General features: G+C 45.5%; 2 protein-coding genes across 3 annotated transcripts in view; one reads left to right on the top strand and one right to left on the bottom strand.

The window, feature by feature from the left end:
• The first annotated feature begins 76 nt into the window (after window positions 1-76).
• Window positions 77-17,410, top strand: part of CCNDBP1 (cyclin D1 binding protein 1) — an 86,467-nt gene continuing 69,133 nt past the window's right edge. Inside the window, exons 1-11 of the mRNA XM_069872148.1 lie at window positions 77-180; window positions 260-319; window positions 732-811; window positions 1,441-1,522; window positions 1,958-2,054; window positions 3,159-3,232; window positions 3,538-3,614; window positions 4,078-4,331; window positions 4,714-4,774; window positions 6,455-6,501; window positions 6,880-7,922. Coding sequence (XP_069728249.1) covers window positions 114-180; window positions 260-319; window positions 732-811; window positions 1,441-1,522; window positions 1,958-2,054; window positions 3,159-3,232; window positions 3,538-3,614; window positions 4,078-4,331; window positions 4,714-4,774; window positions 6,455-6,501; window positions 6,880-6,988 — 1,008 coding nt within the window. The 5' untranslated portion in view covers window positions 77-113 and the 3' untranslated portion in view covers window positions 6,989-7,922. The remainder of the gene's footprint in view (window positions 181-259; window positions 320-731; window positions 812-1,440; window positions 1,523-1,957; window positions 2,055-3,158; window positions 3,233-3,537; window positions 3,615-4,077; window positions 4,332-4,713; window positions 4,775-6,454; window positions 6,502-6,879; window positions 7,923-17,410) is intronic.
• Window positions 7,136-16,982, bottom strand: EPB42 (erythrocyte membrane protein band 4.2). Of its 2 annotated transcripts, XM_069872143.1 has the most exons (14): window positions 16,856-16,982; window positions 15,116-15,301; window positions 14,339-14,569; window positions 13,828-13,946; window positions 13,112-13,234; window positions 12,580-12,757; window positions 12,069-12,207; window positions 11,643-11,746; window positions 11,085-11,327; window positions 9,941-10,261; window positions 9,474-9,634; window positions 8,911-9,044; window positions 7,835-8,015; window positions 7,136-7,242 (listed from the first exon to the last, which is right to left on the bottom strand). In XM_069872143.1, the coding sequence occupies exons 1-13, from the start codon at window positions 16,863-16,865 to the stop codon at window positions 7,865-7,867; spliced, it is 2,100 nt and encodes a 699-aa protein (XP_069728244.1). In that variant the 5' UTR covers window positions 16,866-16,982; the 3' UTR covers window positions 7,136-7,242; window positions 7,835-7,864. The 2 variants fall into 2 exon arrangements, with proteins under 2 accessions (XP_069728244.1, XP_069728243.1); XM_069872142.1 differs by lacking the exon at window positions 7,136-7,242 and having other exon boundaries at window positions 7,749-8,015.

Below are 17,410 nucleotides of genomic sequence, written 5' to 3'. Positions count from 1 at the left end.
TAACGAAGCGCTCGCGGCTGCCGCTCTGGGCTTGCTCTGTCGGGGCGGCGCTGAAAGGGGTGGGTCGGGGCCCCCGTCACCCGGAAGCGGAAGTGACGCGCGGATGGGTGGCCATGGCGGCGAGGGAGCGGTTGCGGGAGCTGGCGGCCGCTCTGCGCGCCGTGTTGGCGCGGGTGCGAGGTGGGGGCCGAGGCCGCGCGGGGGCTGGGTCGCGCCCGGCCACCCCTCCGCCGGCTGAGGCTTCTCTCTGCCGTTACAGAGGGCGAACCGGGCGAGGGCCGCGAGCCGTTCGAGCCGACGCGCTTCTGGGACGCGCTAGGTATGGGCGGCGGCGGGGCCCGGCCGGCGAGGGGCTGAGCGCTCGCCCTGCGCTGCGGGCTGGGCCGCGGTCGCTGCCGTGCGGTTGTTGGGATTTCTGGAGCCGTTAGTCTCGGAACGCGTCGCGGCCCACCCTGGGGAAGGCGTCGATCGGGGCGCAGATGTGGCTGTGGGCATCGCGACCAGCTAAGTGAAAAAAATAGGAAAAAAGCAGACGTAGGATGCACGTGCATGGCACGAATACACCGGGGAGCTTTTCTTCTCCTGTAGAGGGATTTAGTTTATTTGTATGTGTTGCTTAGAAAGAATATGAAGTAATCGAGCGGTAGAGCAAAATGGCATCAGATGTTGCTTGTCTAAGCTGCTCTTTTTCTTGAGTTACTTTCTCCTTGCTCCCATTGAATTCCTTCCAGGTCAAGCATTCAAAGTAACATCACAAGAAGCTACAAAGCTCAGCCTGGCATTCTCAAGGCCTCCAGTGGTTTCTGCAGAGGTTAGTGAATCCCACAGGCTGTGAAGTTGTAGTCTGTATGACAAGTTTCAGGTATCTGTTGGTTCACTTAACTGAAATAGAATCACTTGCTTTAGTACAAACGAGGGATGTCAGTATGCGCTTTCACTGTATTAATCCAGCATTGCCCAGGGAATTAATCTCTGCAAATTAGGGAGACGTAACCAGTAGGACTATTCTTACATACTTTCCATTAATATCTGCACCTGGTTGCTGATAGAGACAGGGTGTTGGACATTACAGACCTCAGATCTGATAAAGAATACACAATATTTCTCTTGTTAATTGAAAGAAATCTATCATACCTGTGTTTGGAGGAAAAAAACCCACTTCCAGTTCAAAATATTGGTAAAAGCTGCTACTTCTTCCCTACTGCGTGACCACCACACCGGGGCATGTTTTGTTACCAAGTCATGGGGCGGCTTATAACGTTTAGGGCTTGCTTACTGTATCTTTTTTCTGTGCTGCCTTTGTTTCTCAAACAAGATGGCCATTACTGTGCTTCTCTTTTTTCAAAACAATCTGAATGTAAATGATTGCTCCTGAGGTTTTCTAAGTGCAGTGCAGCTGTGCACTACTCCCAGTTAATCATTTTGCCTGTCTGTTTTCAGGATTGCCAGAAGCTGAGTGAAGATGTCCAAAATGCTATTCTTGCAGTTGCCACCGTGTACTACTGGCTCCCTAAGGGCCAAGGTGAGGCTGTGACAGTGGGGCACTCACTACTATATAGAGTAGTCATTCTTTCACCGTTATGTAAAGAAACCCTGTATTGCAGAGCCTAGTGTGCGATCTGGCATCTGCAGGAAAGCAAGTTGTCCTGAGCACGTAGTCCCATTATCAGCTATTCTGTAGGCTTTTAGTGTGTTCGTGATCAAACTGCTTGTCTGTCTACTCCTGGAGATTTCTGTCTGTGAAAGAATGATACTGTAGGAAGCTGTATAATTGATTGATCCTTGTCCAAAGTCCTTTTGGAACGGGGAAATGCCTTGTTTCCTTCAAAATATCTATAACTTCATTTATACAGTATATCTGCACAAACTGAGCAGTCTATGTGTTCATCTTTGGCAGTTGCTTTCTGTCGGTTCTGACTTTGTGGCAACTTTTTTGCTCTTTCCTGATCTTGACCAGGTACTACTCTTCGGAAGATGGTACGAGATGCTACCACTGAAGTAGTGGAAGGAATGATCCAACTCACAGAAACAATTCTTAGTGCTCCATTGGAGAGGTAGTAATTTTCTAGAAAAAAAAGGAAGAGAAGTTCCAAGAACACTTGTTAGGAAGTGGCAAGTGTAGGCTGCTTCCTAAGGGGTGGGAGGAGGAAGAAACAGAACATTGTTACAACACAAGAAGAAGCAGTGGCCTCAGCAGCAAAGACCCAGTCCCCAGTGTCTGAGTGGGCAGAGAAGTGCTGGTAAGGGTAGTGAGGCTCAGTTGAAAGTCCAGATATCGAAGAAGCCTGCAGTGATGAGGTTAAGCTGGAAAGTCAGGCGAGCAAGTCAGGATCAAGTCCAGAGAGGGACCAGTTTCAGACACCATGCAGTGATTGCCCAGCTTGTCCATCAGGGCAAGGCAGGAAGGTCAAATCAATTGGTCATGACCCAGGTCAGCATCAAGGGAGACTGGGTGCGTGGTTGTGATGTAGCACAAACAGGACCCAGCATAAGAACCTCGGGGTAAACACACTTCCTAGGGTAAGGAAGGGCTAGTGGTCTCTTTTAGCTTTTCTTCCCTATCCCTCCTGTCAGTAAAGGAGCTGACTGCATCCTTAGAAAAATAAACCTCCTAGAGGGTGGAATGTACTCAAGGCCCTGGCAGATTGAGTCAGGTATGTTTGCATATAGGAAGAACAGATTTTCATCCTGCTTGTGGCATGGAAAGATGTTGGGGGTAGGATTCCCATGAAGGTGCTGGATAGCTTTTGCATTGTTTTGGCAGTTTCTGCGTTTGGGGTGAACTGTCACATACAATGATTTATAGAGCTGGTTGTTGGACCACTGTTACCTCTCTTTGCGGATGACGTGCCACTGCCCTTGGGCAGAGGTCAACAAACTTGTGATTTGCATAGATCTGAAATGCAAATAATATACTTAAGTACATTGAGAGGCTTTTGTTAGAGGCTCCTGTTTCTTTTTCCAGTGCATAATCAAACTCAGTAGGAACCAGCACGTCTTGCTTTACGCAGATGTGAGATCCTAGTGGCGATCTGGTTGCTGATGTCTTTCCAGCAGAGCAGCTACTTGATTGTATTGTCTTCAGTGCAGAGAATGAAAACGCAGTCTATCAGCGATGTTATTGAGTCTGACTGTGAGGGGGCTTTGTTTTGTTTCAGCTTATCTCAGGAACAGCTTATATCAACTGGTGGAGTGTGGGAGGCGTGTGAGCAAGTGTCCAACCTGCCACGAGGTGGGTATTGCATATGCAAAAAACCAGAACTAGGATGTGTTATGTTGTAGTATTGGTAGTTCTTGCAAGGGGCGCCCTAGCTAGTACGATGAAGACTCACTCATGCTGCAAAACCCAACTGTTTTTGAAATGTATAAGAATGGAAGACAAGCCAGATTCTTCACGTGGCAGTAATGTAGCTCTGAGCTCTGCAAAAAATTTGATCTGTAATCTTAAGGTGTGACAAATGCACACTTAGATCAACATTGTTGCAAGTTGATTTGAATCAGCACAGCACCACAGTTTTTGTCCTTTTGTTTTTGCAGATAACCAGGCAGCAGTTGCATCGGCTCTGGCTGCATGTCTAGGTGTGGTCAAGGATGCTCTGGAGGAGATGGAACATGTAAGGAAGCTCCAAAGCCTTTGAGGAACCTGCAGTGGTGGAACCAGGGATTGTTTTATGTACAGGCTTTGATTTAAATTTGTTCTTATATGAACTAGATTGTCGTATTATGCTTGGATCTTAATGATTTTTCTAAACTTTAACCTGATATACTTTATATAATGTTTCCGTAAAGCTGTGTCCTGAATTTTGGGGGTGGAGTGGGGTGCAGCAGTAAGGCAGTTTAGGTTGATGTAAAAGTGGTGCTATTTAGCAGGTTGTTGCTATTTGCTGTGTTTAATTGGAGTGAGGGATTAGTTTTCCTTAATCCAATCCTGCTAGGATTAACAATCTGGCAGCTGAGATGCTGGTAGGAGAGAAATTCCTCTGTAAATTTTATGATTTCTAGATTGTTTTCCTTTCCTCCTGGGTGTTACTGGAATTGATGTTAGCATCTGGGTTTTCAGTGCATCTGTGTTCTCAGGCTGCTGTGGAAGGGCAAGACCCCTACAGCGACATCATGGAAGATGAAGAGCTGGGCTTTCGGGGCAACAGAGATACATATTGGTCAGAAGCTGACCGGAAGCTGCTTAGCTCCTGCATAGGATTAATGAAGGCTTCTAAAGCTTGCCTGAAGAAGGTCCTGGGTGTTGTGAAGGCTTACGGCAAAGCTGATTCGCCAGAGCAGATCTCTCAGCTAGATGATCTTGCAGACATTGCCAATGAGATCAGTCCAAGGTAAGCAGATCTCTCCGCAGGCTCCTTTTTGCTCCAAAGCAGTCTTTGTCTTTCTTGAGGTCTAGAGAAGGGATTAGGAAAACCTTTATAATATTGAGGCTGTGAAGAGGTAGTGGAAGCAGTTGTGGTGGGAACGTTGTTACGGCATAGGCTGTTGAGTTGTGCAAGTTGAGGGGAGCATGTTGCAGCTTACTTTGTGGCCGTGAGAGTGGCACACAGAGAGGAGGCAGTGACAAGTATCCCATGGGTATGACCAACATCGTCTCCTTGTCGTGCATTGCTGTTCCTGACTTAGATTTCAGGTGGGTGTAGGTTTTGACTAGGATCCATAAGTTGTGCTATCAGGACCTGTCTTTCATTGTTTCCCTTTCTCCTGTTCCAGTGTTGATGAGCTGGCGCTGAGCATGTATCCACCTATGAACCAGCTCGGTGTGCGACTCAATGTAAGTATCCGCAGCCTGCATTTGGGTCTCCTCACTTAGCATAGAGAAGGGGAAGGAATTGAATGGGACTGTGTGACTGTCTCAGTAACAGATTTGTAGGAGTTGAAGGGTCCCCTTTTGGTTCTTGCACACATAGCTTCCTTCAGGATGAAATAAATTCTCAATTTTTACTTATTAATGGGAGAGCATGGCCACTTGAGCCTTGGCTTTGAACTGTAGTGCATATTCAGATCCAAGGACAGTGCCTCAGGAAAGTGAGGTCTAAGGCCGCTTCTGCACTGCATGTCTACTTTCTTCCTTGGGTAGCGTAAGCTTGCTCAAATAAAACTATCTAAATTAAAAATACAAATTAGAGATTTGTTGCAGTAAGTGTATTTAAGCACTGAAAGAAGCTGCTCGGAGAAGCTGTGGATTCTCCACCTTTGGCAATACTCAAAACTTGACTGGGCAAGTCTCTGAGCAGCCCGATGGAGCTTCAAGGTGGTCCTTGCCTCAAGCAGGCAGTTGTGCTAGACGACTTCCAGGAGTCTCTTACATCCTAAGTTAAGTATATATCTTCTTGTCCTGGTTTTGGCTGGGATAGAGTGAGTTTTCTTGCCAGTAGCTGATGTGTTTTCGATTTAGTGTGAGAATAATGTTGATAACTTATATTGTTGTAGTTGTTGCTAGCTAATGTTCGTGCTTGGCTGAACAGAAATAATTTTCTTCCCAGCAGCTGCTTGGTTTTAGATTTAGTATGAGAAGAATGTGGAAAGTATGCTGATATTTGTAGTTGCTGAGAAATTAAGGACACTTTTAGTTTTCAATGTTTCACTAGTGTGCAAGCGCAGAGCCAGGACAGCTAACACGAACTAGCCAATGGAATATTCCATACCGTAACATCATGCTCAGTATCGAATGGGAATTGGGCTGGGGGGCAGGTGGCAGATGATCCGGATTCCACGTTCGGTGCTTTGCATTCTGCTGTTGCTGCGCTTAGTCTTGTTTCTACACTTACTGCTATCACTGTGCTCACCAAAATCGTTGCTTGGGATGGGCTAATCAACAGACACTGAGCAGTTGTGTTGTAATATATTATTTATATGCATATAATTATTATTAATAATTCATTGTTCTATTAAAATGGTCTTTATCTCAACCCACAAGTTTTACTTTACTTCCCAGTTCTCCTCATCCCATGGGGTGGGATGTTAGTGAGCAAGTGGCTGCATGACACTTTACTGCCAGCTAGGGCTCAACTGTGGCACTTCTCATATCTAAGGTTTTTTTTATTCCTAATTCTGTTTTCATGCCTTTGGTCAGTTACTTGGTTTTCTGGGGTAAAAAAAAAAGAAAGTATTGCTTAATAATAAAATGCATTACAATCCGTCACTTGTAACTTCATGCGTTAATATTGGTTAACAATTTTTAACAGCCTTATCTGTTTAAAGAAAAAAGCACTTTGACATATGCTTTCAAACCCAGACAGTCTTTATTTTCACCTGTGCCAGCCAGCAGCAGGTTGGGAGACACTCTCAGCATGGAAACAATAGATAGCTTCCTCCTGCATCAGGGTCTGTGGCGGCTGGACTGATTTTTGGTTGTGTTGGGCATTCCTACCCTGTCCCATCTTTTCCAGTACTGCTGAGCCCCTTTTTTTCCATGTTTGGCTCACTTTGTTTCCCTTTTGTTTCTTTCTAGGCTGCTAAGTTGGCCTCTGTTTTAAAGAAAGTCTTAGAGATTACAAAGTGAGTATGAGTTATGGTTGTGTGTGTTCCCTGCTATGAAGGGTGATACCTTTCTGCATCCTGTCAAAGATGACTTATTTCTAGACAGTAGGTGCTGGCATTTTGGAATAATTATGATGATGTCCAGTCACAAAGACATGGGAGTAAGAAGATGATGGTAAGGATGGAAGTGGTACCCACTGAAGATGGACATACTTGTTAAGACTTGGGACTAGAGACATGGATGTGGGTTCTTCGTTGCTCCAAGTGCTCCGGGGCTATAGCAGTCCTGGTTTGTGCTATGGTAATTCAGCACTTTGCAATACCCACATGTTGCCTGAATGCATAGGTGTAAGACACCAAGGAGGCTTTCCTAATGAATTTCCTCCACTTTTGCAGGACAAGCCATGTCTGTCCACCATCAGAGGAAGGCTGGGTGCAGTTTCTAACTGGTGCAGTAGATCACAACATGAACAAAATCAAGAGCTTCACACAGGGTCAACTTTAGCTCTTCTGTGTCTACATGTATTGCTGCCACTGGCTCTGGCATGTGCTTTTCCAGTGAATCTCAAGGTTCTCCATCTACTGGGAGAATGATGAGAACTGTGTTTATAGGAGAGATCATTATTGCCACTTGGTAAAACTTCCCAGGAAGTTGCTTTTTGCCATTTCAGAAGGTGTCATTTTGCTTGGATTCCTGGGATGGTGCAGTGCTGCATCTTAATGCTGTAAATGTGCCCTATTCTTCAGATGCTGGAACTACTATGGGGTTCAAAGAACAATAAAACATTGCTAGATTTGCATGAGTGGCTTTATCTGTTTTCAGGTGGCAGAGGATATGTGCAGAAAAAAAAAAGATCTTGCTTTTGCAAGCAGCCCGATGAACCATTAAAAAATATGCAGCACTGCTGCTATTTCCTGTCTAACCATAGAGAAGAGTGAACTTTCTTTTTCCTATTTCCTCAGAAAGCATTAAAAAATATTATTTACTACTTTACCAATGTTGAGGATCTGTAGGGGAAAAGAGTGTATCTTCTAGAGAAATGCTATGTGTATCATCACTTCAAAGTTCTAGGACACCTTTTTTGCCACAGGTACGGAAAAAGTGCTATGCAGCGGTGGGTTCAGCGCATACGCACGGTGAGAAATGCAGCATCTGCTTGAGTGTTTAACTCATCTTTGTTGCCAAAACTTTCAACTTATAAAACTGGGGAGTGGACACAGTGGCAGATGAAGGAGAGTTGAGTTTGTGCAAATAAAATCAGGCATGATTTTAAATATAACTTTAATTAAACTATCAACATCTGTGTTTGCCTAATATCAAGGCATTGATCATGACCCCTCTTTTGTAAACAGGACAGCTGGACCTGTTCTGAGTTGGGCGTCAGGCAGCTGCAATGTGAATAGTTTTGTAGCTCTTCAGGTTCTGGAATTGAAGGCAGGTAAGATGTGCAGTGAGTCTTCTGGGCCCTGCTTGGGTGGGGGTGAATGGGATTTGCAGCTCTTTAATGCTTTTAGGTTGCACGGGGCCCAACCTGTAAGGAGAGAAGGGGTTGTACAGGAAGCACACCTCTTTGTATTTCTAACTCCGAAGATGTAGGGGATGCATTTGCTAGATAGGGGAGTGGTAACAAAAAAGGGAAAGAAAATTGAATTAGAAGGTGACTCTCAGTTGTCTAAACCACCACAATGGAATTGTGATCTTACAGTACTTTGGAAGGGAGATGTGGCAGGAGGGTTGAACTCCCTCTGGAGACATTTGAAATTGCTTTGTCCTAATGCAGCTTCTTTAGAGAAGTGTGGGTTTTTTCCATGTGAACGAGAGCATGCTTTTTTGGATGACTCTTGGCTAAGTCAGGGTTGCCTGGTTCTTCAGTAATGAAGGGGAAGACCCTGTACCTAGTGTCTGTCTTTACTGTTGGCAGTGGGTAATGGGTAGAAGGAGTCACAAAGTATAGTTTCACCCCACTTGTGGGTGTTCAAGTGGCTGGCTAAAAAGCTATTGGTTTCTCAACAGGAACTATTTCCTAAGTGTCAGAGGTCATTTTGGTGACCTATAACTGTTGTTTTATTCAATGTGTCTTTCTACCAAGTCCTGTGGTACTTCTCTTGTTACCCCCTTTGGCTGGGGGCTTTCTTTCTGCTGTCTAGGCTTTTAGGGTTGAGACTTTGACAGATGTCACGGTTTTCAACTTATGGATCTGTTGGAAGTTCTGTTATCTGGCTTTTCTCCTTTTCTGTGGGAAAATATTTTGTATTATCTGTAAATGAGGGATGGAATTCCAGGCCTTTCATGCTGTAGCAGTCTCTTCCTGCCATGTTGTTGCACATTTAGTTTTGGGGACAGCCTTTCCTGTGCAAGGTTTCCTCTGGCTTGTATTGTGTCTCTTTTTCCATTTACCATTCTTAAATCAATCAGTTTGTACTTACCTGTACTTCCTTTGTCTGTAAATGAGCCCTCGCCCTGCAACCACTATCACACATTTTTCCAGGGGCTCTGTGAGAGGGTTCTGGAGGCTGATCTTTGCTGTGGTTGGCTGATACTGTACCATCTTTTCTGGAAACTGTTGGAAGAAGAAAATGAGTTGAAACTGAGGGAAGGAAGGAGATTCTTCATGATTAAAGGGAGATAAATGGTTTTTTGGTGCCAGAGGTCTCAGCCTGAGCTGCCAGTTCAGAAGAGGCAAAGTCCAACTTACTTTCTTTTCAACTACAGATTTCTGCTCTAGTTTCCTTCTGCAGCTTCTGATTTCCAGACTGGTGAGTGAGTTAGGAGTCATTGGGATTTCCTTATGCTCATACATAGACAAGGTAGAAGTGGGAGCACTGAAAACAACAGTGTGTCCTAACTCCTTTTCCAAACTGATGTCTCAGTGCTTTGAAAGGAAGGAGCGTGAGGAGAGCCACTCAACCCAGCAGAATTTTTGTGCTGCTTATCAATACGATAGCTGTTTTCTCACTACTGCCGTAACAGAATGATAGACAGGCCTAACCTCAATAGTGAGAAGGGAGTTGCAAATGCTGATCTCTTCCTGTGCAAAGTGTATGTAGAAGGAGTCCTCGTCTCTCAGCGTGGCAGTCAGCCTAAGCACATGATTCTCTCCCAACTCTTCTCTGTACCGTGAGTAAGGCACGAAGACTTGCAGGTTGTTAGCTGAAATAGAGCAGCGAGATACAGATGACAATGCAGATAAGTACAGTCTGGTCTTGGCCTGATTGTCACCTAGGAGTGTTTAGGGCCGAACCTTGTATATAAGCTGCAGCTTTTAAAAGCTCAGCTGATCCCAACCGGATTTGCAGATGCAGAATCTCTGAGGTGATGTTGCTGATGTGTTTTTATTTCAACCTTCTACAATCAGCTATTCAGCCCAGCTTTTGTAGACTTAGGGCTAACTGTATTTTTCCGGAAGTCAGAGAACTAGATTTACTTCTCTAGCCACGGGCCCAGTAGAATCCTTACCTTCATTGCTTTTGAGGGTAAAATGAAACTCTTCCTTCCAAAGTAGAGCAACAGGCACACCATTGTAGTGTAGGGACTGGGCCGCAACTACCAGGTGAGTAGCCTTTTCTCCACCACTGTGGTTAAACACTTCAATGGAAAGCGGAACATCTTGTCCCGGTAGCAGTGAACTCTCTAACTGGAGGTGGATGAAAAGGTTAACTGGCTCTTCAAGGGCAGTAGGAATGGGCCTAAATTGTGTTTCACTGCTGCTCCTGGTTGTCCTGAGTTTCTCCATCTTTCTGTAGGCTTTGTGAAGTACTTGTTTTTCCTGAAGAGAACCTGTCAGGAAAAGAGGGAGCACCTATTTTAGTGTTCTTTCCTGTTTACTAGTGTGAAGTAGTAAATGCAGAAGGATGATGTTGAATTTATCCTGGCAGTACTGTAAATAACTGTTTCTCGGAGCATAGAGAGAAATCCTGCTGTGATTCTGGTTGGAGCAGTTGGGGAATTTTGGCTGACGGGACACTCATTGGACGTACCTGTAAGATTCTACTTGAAAAGATTTGTCATGGTTTTTAATACATATTGGTGCTAATGTCTCTTGGAGTGAAAAAGGCAGTGGCCTCTTTAGCTGCAGGTGTGGCTGTGACATGGTACTGTTCCCTTGCAATGGTTGCAGCTAAGGAGACAGTGTGCTATAGGCTGAGGTAAGATGGTGGGTTCACGTCTCAGGGAAACAGCACTTCGTAATAGATTCTGAAGGGGGAGTTGCTTTTTGAGAGAGGAATTTAGACAATACCTGGGAGCACAACAGTCCTTTTCAGAAAGCTGGAGTCTGAAATATATCTGTGTATATGACAAGAATAATGGGAGGTGACTGTACGGAATGAACAGGTAACAGAAATCAGGAAAGTAGTTTTTCTGGACAGGAAAGTGCCTATTGAAAAAACTCCTGGCCTTCTAGAGGGCTGGTTAATGTAATTAAGCAGGATGAAATTTGGGGTGTGACTTGTGCTTTGATTCTGTGTTCAGCAAGAGGAAGGTGTTGTGCCTTTCAGAAAGGGGGAGTAGAGAGAAGTGGATGACCCTAATGCTCTGTAATCCTTTATTCTTTGCTTGTAACACTGGCAGGGAATGGCTTGGGCACTAGCCCATCCTGTACCTTCAGGATACTTGTAGTTGTGTGTGATATCCTCACAGCGTTCACTGCCCGCACTCTTGGTGCTGATGTTGTTGCCAATGTACTTTGTGCCACCGAGAGCTGGTTTGAGGGAGTCATCTGCTTCTTGTATCCAGACCTGGCACTTGGCATTGAGAGCAGCAAAGAAGTAGCAGACATCATAATCAATTTCTATGTCCCCTTCCTTGATGGCTTGAACAGGGGCTGGCCCACAGAAGGATGGACCTGAAGAGAAAATGTGGCCCACATAAGATTCAGATTTACCAGCTAGACCCATGACTAGTTTAGGCCTGTACTGGGGGTCGTGAAGTATCTAGTTTAGGAGGGCATAAGAGAGAAGTGCTGTGATAGAGCTTTTAGAGCTACACAAGCCGCACAAACCAAACAAATGAATGGTTATTTAGTGCTTAAAGTCAACAGAATCCTGTTCTTTCGCATCCTTCAGTTGGAAGTTGGGGAAGGGAGGGATATTGAACTGCTTTATTTCTCCCCTGCTCCACTTTCTCTCTCACGCCCCCAAGCCCATCTTTGATATCTTACCTTTGCTTTTCTCCTGGCAGGTGGCATCCAGTGCCTGCCATCCACTGTACTCTGGTAGCAAGTCTGCTCGAGCCATCCAACATTCGTTCCAAACATGGAAGGTCCTGCAAGAGACAACATCATCAGTTAGTGCTTCTTTAAAAGAGCACGTTGCATGTTGAGGAGATCAGAGGTTTTTGACACAAGTGGAGTTTCTTTGGCTGGGCTGGGCTGTCATTCTTGCTTCATAGGCCCTACTAATAGGGTACTCTTCAGTTTATGCTGCAGCAATTTCTCAAGAACAGGTCATTTAGAGAGGATCACAGCTGAGCTGCGACCTGTGCACCCCCATACAGCTGTTTACCTTGATTTCCCCCCGCCTTCCATCACTTCCTAGATACAGATATTGTCTCAAATTCTTGCCTGGGCTGTGCCACGTTTTCTTACCAGACACAGGCACTCTTGTCTTGTGTAAGCAGTGTCCCATCTTCATCATAATCCTCATCCACTCTCAGGCTGCCGTTAGTGTTGTGAGCCCACGTAAAGCCTGTGACCACCCTGGTAGGAATTCCCAGGCACCTCAGAACTGTGCAGAAGAAAGAACTGTGCATGAGTTGTGCGTCCTGCCTTAGGGGAGCCTCTGTTGATATATGTAGAGTCTTTTTTGGTGCTAGACCTATTGGGAATGGCACCAGGCCTGCTGTTTGGACTTTGCAAGAGGCATTGCCCTCTTGAGAAATAAGATGTCACAGGTATGTTGTGTACTGAAGCTCTTTTTGACTCAAAACTAGGGATGCACAACGTTGATGGGGAAACGCTGAGGGTCTGCCTTGCCCTGAAAGATTAAAGGTGATGTTACTGGGATCTGTGTCAATCCAGGAATTTAGGCATATGCTAGAGGTTCTGCAGACCAAATAAGACTTTGCTCAACACAAAAGTGTTTGAACCACCACTGTACCTGAACACATGACTGCAGCAAACACCCAGCACTGCCCGTAGCAGACAGGCTTGTATTGCAGTGCAACCCACTGCCGGAGGATGGGGCTGCTTCCCAGCCACGTGGAAGGGCGTGTCCCATTAGAGTATTGTCCCGACTCACATTCTTTAAGGATTCCTCTAAACTCATCACAGTTCAGCTGCAGGGAAGGAGGAAAGAAAGATGAATTAAGGAATTGCCTCTTTTACTTTTTGTCTTGTTTGATGAAGTTGCTACCAAGGCCGTGGCTGAGCAGAACAGGTGCAATGTTCTCCCCTGAGATTTACTCAGTAGGTGTACTGTCCTTGCTAAGAAACTCCTGCAGTGCTGCTTGTCTGCTGCAGGAATATCGGGAAGGGCTGAAGATGGGCAGGAGGTATTGTCTGGAACAGCCCTCGGCAGGCTTCCTGCTTGGTCAGAGTGTTGCTGTAAACTCAGCTTAACAAAGTGCCTGCCTTTGCTCTGTGTTCAGGTCCTCTTTGCTAGGGTTAGGGCTGCTGTTTGCTCTCCTTACCATGGCAGCAACTGTGCGGCAGATGTAAACAGGGTTCCTGCGCTGGACGTGATCCTTGTCTTGTTGATGGCGTTCCCCTACATCCAGCAGTGTGAAACAGATGTCAACAATACCCTCGTCAAACTGAAACAAGAACACAGGATTTCAGGAAATACCTACTATAGGCAGACCTGCAGCTTTATTGAGGCAAAGTGGTAATACATTAGCATCATACTCCATCCCCTGATTGAGGGAAACTAATGCCTTCCTGATTGTGCCACTCTCCAGATCTGCACAAAGGTGCTTTTGTGATCTAGTAGCACTAAAATGGAATAAAATAATTTTCTAAATCCTGGCTGTGTCAGATGACCTTGGGCAAATTGGAAAATCTACTTGCCTCCGTTTGTAGAGGCAGTATTAATTACTAAGCTCTGTTAAATGCCTTTGTATCTGTTGATGGAAGGAAGACACGCAAAGCCCAGAAATGGATCAGTGCATTTCTCATAGAAGACAGCCTGAAAAGGTAGCTAAAATTACATACACTGGGTTATGGGACTTAATACGCTCGTCCACGTTCTCCTGCACCGTCTTAGACAAAGACAGTGAGTGTAGAGAGCAAATCCTTTCATCAAAGCCACAGCATGAAAAAGGATAGCATCCTGTACACACAGGAGATAGGCACCCTTTCTCTGCTGGTTGCTGTAAGAGAGCAGAGACACAGTGGACCTCTTGCTTACCTGACTGAAGTCCCAGGGTTGTGCTAGGACTGCATTTTCAGTCCCGAAGTAGATGACACCTTCTTGATTTAAAACATGCTCCTGCCTCTGTGCCTCATTACCCAAGAACACTATGTCATCTAGATGAGAGGAAAAAAATGTCAGGAAGAAAGCATTCCTCAGATGCACCTAATCTCTCACGTCAGCAGACTCCACTGCACTCCAGGGACTTGGGCAGTCCCTGGCATTCTGCCCTGGAAAAATACCACAGATTTTGAAATGGGCAGGAAAGAATGACATCATCGTGTTCAGAATTTCCTCCAGACCTAGGCTATTGCATTAGGTAGCTCTTTTACTCTCCTGGTTGTTGAATTCTATATTCTTAAGGTGCTGTGAGGAGGAGGGTGAGAGTGGTGAGGAGCAGGAGGTGAGTTAGCCTCAGCTGGCTTCTTGGAGGCAGAGTGCCAGAGCTCAAAAGCTGTTTTTGTGAAGTGCCTGATCCTAGCCAGACTTTCTGTTTCTGACCACATACCTTGGCACCAGGGATTAAAGAGAAGGGTGAAGTTGCCCAGGAGACAGTGAGAGTTTGCGGCATGGAAAAGCAGAGTGTACTGGCCAATGGGAGCATTGGCAGGCGTGTTCACAGAGATGGTCCAGAAGCATGGGTCCTGCTCTTCCAGTGCTGCGCTCCACTGCTTCTGGTCTCCCAGCCTCGAGATGGGAAATTCAATCTGGGTTCCATCTGCTTTGGAAGGATGTGATCCTGCAGCCAAAGAGATCTGGTTCAGTCTATTCCAGACACGCAGCCTCACCCCATGCAGATGATAGGGGCCTTGTCTATACTTAGAGCCATAGCTCTCCTTTCTTGTGAGAGAGTCTTAACCTTTTAGCATCATAGGTGCGTGAATCTTCCTAAGGTTAGCACTGCACTCAGGTCTCCATGTTAACAAGGAACAGGCAGAATGGTGCAGACATGCTGCTCCTGGGATTCCATGTCTTGTAAAAAAAGCTACAGCCAAATGCTCACATTGTTGTAAAGCAAGCTTGGGCTGAATGCTGCTGCCCCTCTGAATGTCTCACTAGAAAACACTGTAACAGAAAACGTGGGTAACAGGCTAGCTAGCTGGGTGAGAAGAGAGATCCCCTGATTAGAATAGTTTCAAATAGAGTAGCGAACCTGCGTTGGTTATTGCGTTTCAGTGTCCCTTCTGGAAGGAGATCTAGTTTTAACTCTGCAATCTCAGCATAGGAGACTTGACTCTGCCTTAGATAAAGGGCTCACTGGCTGAAAGGTATGTAGTGATGTTACCTGTCTGAACTATGAGGAAGGTCCTCTTCAGCTGCTGCAGGTAGTTGTGTACTGGCGCTGAGAAGCTCACAGTGATAGTGAATGGCTGCCCCCGTCTTACCATAAGCCTTTCGGTGCTGATTTCTTCTGTGTGGTGATTATTGTTGTTCATTGTGATATTGAAGTCACATTTTCTGATGCTTGAACCTGTAGCGTGAGAATATATAGAATGAGTTTGGGGCTGTGCGCTGCCCACAGTCTTGACCTGGGCTACATCCTGAGACCCAGAACCAGATCCAATGTGTTTTGACACTCAGACGGTGTTACCCTGCCTTTGAGACATTCTGCCCAGTCACTGTAATGGCCTGCACTCTGAGCTTGGTTGTTCTTGTGTCAGCTGCCTTTGCTTATCTCTTAGCTTCATTAAGTGAACCAAGTGATAATGCAAATTCCCTGCCCAGGAAAGGACATGGAACAGAGCTGAGCATTCAAGTGATACAGTTGTTGTGGTTAACACTGAACATGCACTGTGACTACATTTGGACTATTAATATGTGTCTCCTACAGATGTGTTGCGTGCACAGAGACATTGGGCACGCTTCTGTCCAGCATCAGAAAAGAGAAAACAATTGTCGCAATTTCAAGCACCCGGTTTAGTGCTCAGTGGCTGCAGTGTGATCATACACTTGTACTTTTCTTCTGGTTTTGGCACTGTTCTTAATATTTCCAGAACTCTTGGTGAGGAGCGGATAGCACTTTTTTTTTGTTTTCCAGCCTTGGGATCATCCTGACCTCGCTTATTTCTTCAACTTATCTCTAATATCCATGAACCTGTGGGTTGTCAGCACTGCTATTACATCCTGTCAGCTGCCCCTCATTGCTGACCCAGGCTTCTCCCTCTGTTCCAGCTGAAAAATAATTTAATCCACACAGCATTCTGCTGCTATCTAAAGGTGTTCCTCCTGTGCTAAAGCCACAGTTACTTACTCTTCACAGTTTTCACTGGCTGCTCTCTCCTTATGTCTACCTTGCCTTGACCTCTGAATTGATACCTTCTCCCATCGCTGTTGTACCTACTGTGTTTGTTGTGGGACACAACAAACAGCCAGCCCAAAACATTCCAGCCCCACTGGAATGTGCTCTTTGTTTCTTTTTTCCTATGTGAATTTTGTCATTTGACAAAAGGGAGTGATTATGGTCAAATCTATTTACGGGTTTCCTAGTTCATAGCTCTGCACCCATTTAAGCTTTACAGAGCCAGCTCTGACCTTACATTTTTTTCTCTGTGATGAAGATGTCTGTTCTGGCTGTCTTGTAGACTGGAGAGTCATCTGCAGTGTGGCTCCCTCCACTTCTTGTGACTTTTAAGGATCTTGCTGTCACTTTCAGGGTTACTTGGAACCTGGACCCTCTCCTTGCTCAAGCAGCTGAAACAGTCATCTCTTTGCTTCAGTGTTCTGTTCCGGCTTACCCCACCCTCTGTCCCCCATCCCCTGTGCTAAGGATAAGCTCCTGCCTTTGCTTCCAGACTCTCATGTCTGACTTAGCTGTCTCTTACTGGTTCTCTCAAATTCCTAGGCATTGATACCAGCTTGTTTGCTGTCCCTTTTTGTGCAGTTCTCCATGTGAACTGAACTCCCTTATCCTTTGGAGCATTTGTTTGGCTCCTGCCCTCTAGGAAGCTCATCTCTTATACAAGCCTCATGAAAACAGGCATGGAACAGGAAATGCTTGGGACTAACTAATATAATTTTTTCTTACCTTGGCCCATGTCTAGCTCCTTGTACCGTGAAAGTCTTCAGCTCCTGCTTGGTCTGGTGGGCAATGGCTCCTTCCTTTGGCTTTCTTTAAAAATTATCTACTTGCCAGGTTGTTTGTTCAATTTCTTCATATAGGGTGGGGCATGATGTTGCTGCCTCTCCTTCAGCTTATCTTGCTGGCCTGCTGTGCAGATGTTGAGAACTCTCTTTATCTCTCAGACCACACTAAAGAGCAGAAAGGTGACTTTTCCTACCTACAGATGAGTTTGAATTCCACAGCAGGATGTGAGCTCTTTAAAGACAGCCACTGACGATTTCTTCAAAGAGCTGTGCATTGGAGACCCCAGTGTAGGAAATGCAAATCTTACCTTTGATCTAAAGAATGCACAGAATGCACTTCAGATTTACAACATGGCCTTAACAGTGTAGATTTGCTTTCACAGAATTGCAGATTGGTTGGGGCTGGAAAGGGTATCTGGAGCTTGCCTTATCCAACTTCTGCTCAAGAAAGGCCACCCAGAGCTGGTTGTCTAGGACTTTGTCCAGGTAGCTTTCG

This window comes from Phaenicophaeus curvirostris, chromosome 18 (genome assembly GCF_032191515.1).
Source record: "Phaenicophaeus curvirostris isolate KB17595 chromosome 18, BPBGC_Pcur_1.0, whole genome shotgun sequence".
Classification (NCBI taxonomy): Eukaryota; Metazoa; Chordata; class Aves; order Cuculiformes; family Cuculidae; genus Phaenicophaeus; species Phaenicophaeus curvirostris.
Note: the sequence above shows the minus strand (reverse complement) of the source record. Positions and strands in the feature narration are given on the sequence as shown.